This window comes from Octodon degus, unplaced genomic scaffold (assembly GCF_000260255.1).
Source record: "Octodon degus isolate 3935 unplaced genomic scaffold, OctDeg1.0 scaffold00283, whole genome shotgun sequence".
NCBI lineage: Eukaryota > Metazoa > Chordata > Mammalia > Rodentia > Octodontidae > Octodon > Octodon degus.
This window is the reverse complement of record NW_004524859.1, coordinates 79872-81979: the sequence shown is the minus strand read 5'-3', so window position 1 is coordinate 81979 and position 2108 is coordinate 79872. Positions and strand designations below refer to the sequence as shown.

Genomic DNA, 2108 nt, shown 5'->3' with positions numbered 1-2108 from the left:
CTCTCTCTCTCTCTCTCTCTCTCTCTCTCTCTCTCTCTTTCTCCCCCTCTCTTCCCTCCCTCTCTGTCCCTGTCTCTCTCTTCCTTTCCTCCCTCCCTCCCTCCCTCTCTCCAGACTGGCCTTGTCCTCATGACAATCTTCCAGCTTCAGCTTTCCAAGTGCTGAGATTTAAGATATCTCTTTTAGTGATCACTGTGCATAACATGCAGATTTTAAAGGTACCAAGAGGTCACTTTGGGGCGACTTTCTCTGAGAAGCTGCCTGGAATTGTAGGTGGGTGTTTACTGAACTTCCAGGGAGATTCTGTTCTTAAAATTAAGACACACAGGCTAATCCACCATGGTGCTTTTTTCTTCCAGATAGGACGTGAGCCTATGGCCATGGTGAGGAACAACACAGCGGTGATAAACTTTATCCTTCTGGGGTTTTCCGAACATCCTCAGATGAAGACTTCCCTTTTCGTGCTCTTCCTGGTGACCTACCTCCTAACTTTCACCTGGAACCTGGGCCTCATCGTCCTCATCAGGATCGACTCGCACCTCCACACTCCCATGTACTTCTTCCTCAGTAACTTGTCCTTCCTGGACATCTGCTACGTGTCCTCCACGGCCCCCAAGATGCTCTCTGACATCATCACCCAGCAGAGAGCCATTTCCTTTCTCGGCTGTGCCACACAGTATTTCTTCTTCTGCAGCATGGGGCTGACGGAGTGCTTCCTCCTGGCAGCCATGGCCTACGACAGGTATGCCGCCATCTGCCACCCGCTGCTCTACACGGCCCTGGTGTCCCACACGCTTTGTTTAAGGATGGTGACTGGTGCCTACATGGGCGGATTCCTCAGTTCTCTGATTGAAACATACTCCGTCTACCACCATGACTTCTGTGGGCCCAATGCCATCAACCACTTCTTCTGTGACCTTCCTCCAGTCTTGGCCCTGTCCTGCTCGGACACTTTCAGCAGCCAGGTGGTGACCTTCATTGTGGGGGTGGTCATTGGGGTGGTCTCTGTCCTTGTGGTCCTTACCTCCTACGGGTACATCACTGCTGCTGTCCTGAGGATCAGCTCAGCTCGCGGTAGGACCAAAGCCTTCAGCACCTGTGCCTCGCACCTGACTGCTGTGACCATCTTCTATGGCTCGGGGCTCTTCATGTACATGCGACCCCACTCTCGCTACTCCCCGAGCCGCGACAAAGTGGTGTCTGTGTTCTATGCTGTGTTCATCCCCATGGTGAATCCGCTCATCTATAGTCTTAGGAATAAGGAGATTAAACATGCCGCGAGGAAAGCTGTGGAGAGGGCCTGGCTGCTTTCTCCCAGGGGCCCCTTCTTCTGACCCTGGAGTCACAAGTGGGGTCAGTGGTGCTGAGATGTCTGTGGTATTGAACCGGCCGAACCACAAGATGATTTGTGTGCACTGAGCTTTCCATCTCGTTTTGGTCTCTACTCTCCAGTTTACCTCCTGGTTATTTGAAAAGACTTTGGCCCTTACTGGTTTCTAGACCAAATGGTATGAGATTCAAAGTGTATCACTTACCAGAAACCTTCTCTAGGGCAGCCACAAAAACTCCCGGAACATCAAGAGAGAGTTTGTGCCCGCAGTAAGAAGTCACTGGAGCGATGCTAGCCCTGCGTTAATGTGGGGAGGCTGCCCGTGCTTAAGGGGGTTAACTTGAACCTTTTCTCTGTGACAGTCTCAGATGCTTTCTTCAGAGTCCATGAAGACTGGCGGGAAGGTGCCCTGGTGTCTGAGATCATGCTGCAGTGAGCCACCCTGACTGACGGGGCCCTGCAGATGGTTAAGGAAAGAGGGCCGATTCGAGCTCTGAACAAGTGGGGCCACCTCCTGGTTACTTCAACCAGATCTGCAGAAAGCAATCCTCATACTATATGTGGATATAGCAGTAAGTTCTTTGTTTTAGCCCAAAGCAGCCCCTTTCAAGCCGGCTTCAGAGTTCCTCAGGCACCCAAAGAAGAGCGCACGCTCATTCTGGATGAAAGCGTCTGCTTTTACCAGGTTTCTGATGAGTTCTGGAGGAGGACTCCGAGCCCGGTACGTGGCCCTGGGCTGGCCATAGAGGACTGCAGTGAAGGCGCCTGGGCCGCCCTG

General features: G+C 52.5%; 1 protein-coding gene across 1 annotated transcript; it reads left to right on the top strand.

Moving 5' to 3' along the window:
* The first annotated feature begins 374 nt into the window (after positions 1-374).
* Positions 375-1334, top strand: LOC101562593 (olfactory receptor 5A2). The gene has a single exon (XM_004646915.1). The coding sequence runs from the start codon at positions 375-377 to the stop codon at positions 1332-1334; it is 960 nt and encodes a 319-aa protein (XP_004646972.1).
* The last annotated feature ends 774 nt before the right edge of the window (positions 1335-2108 follow it).

Excerpts from the sequence above, each read along its gene's own strand:
- LOC101562593 (XM_004646915.1), top strand. The coding sequence starts at position 375 with ATGGCCATGGTGAGGAACAACACAGCGGTGATAAACTTTATCCTTCTG.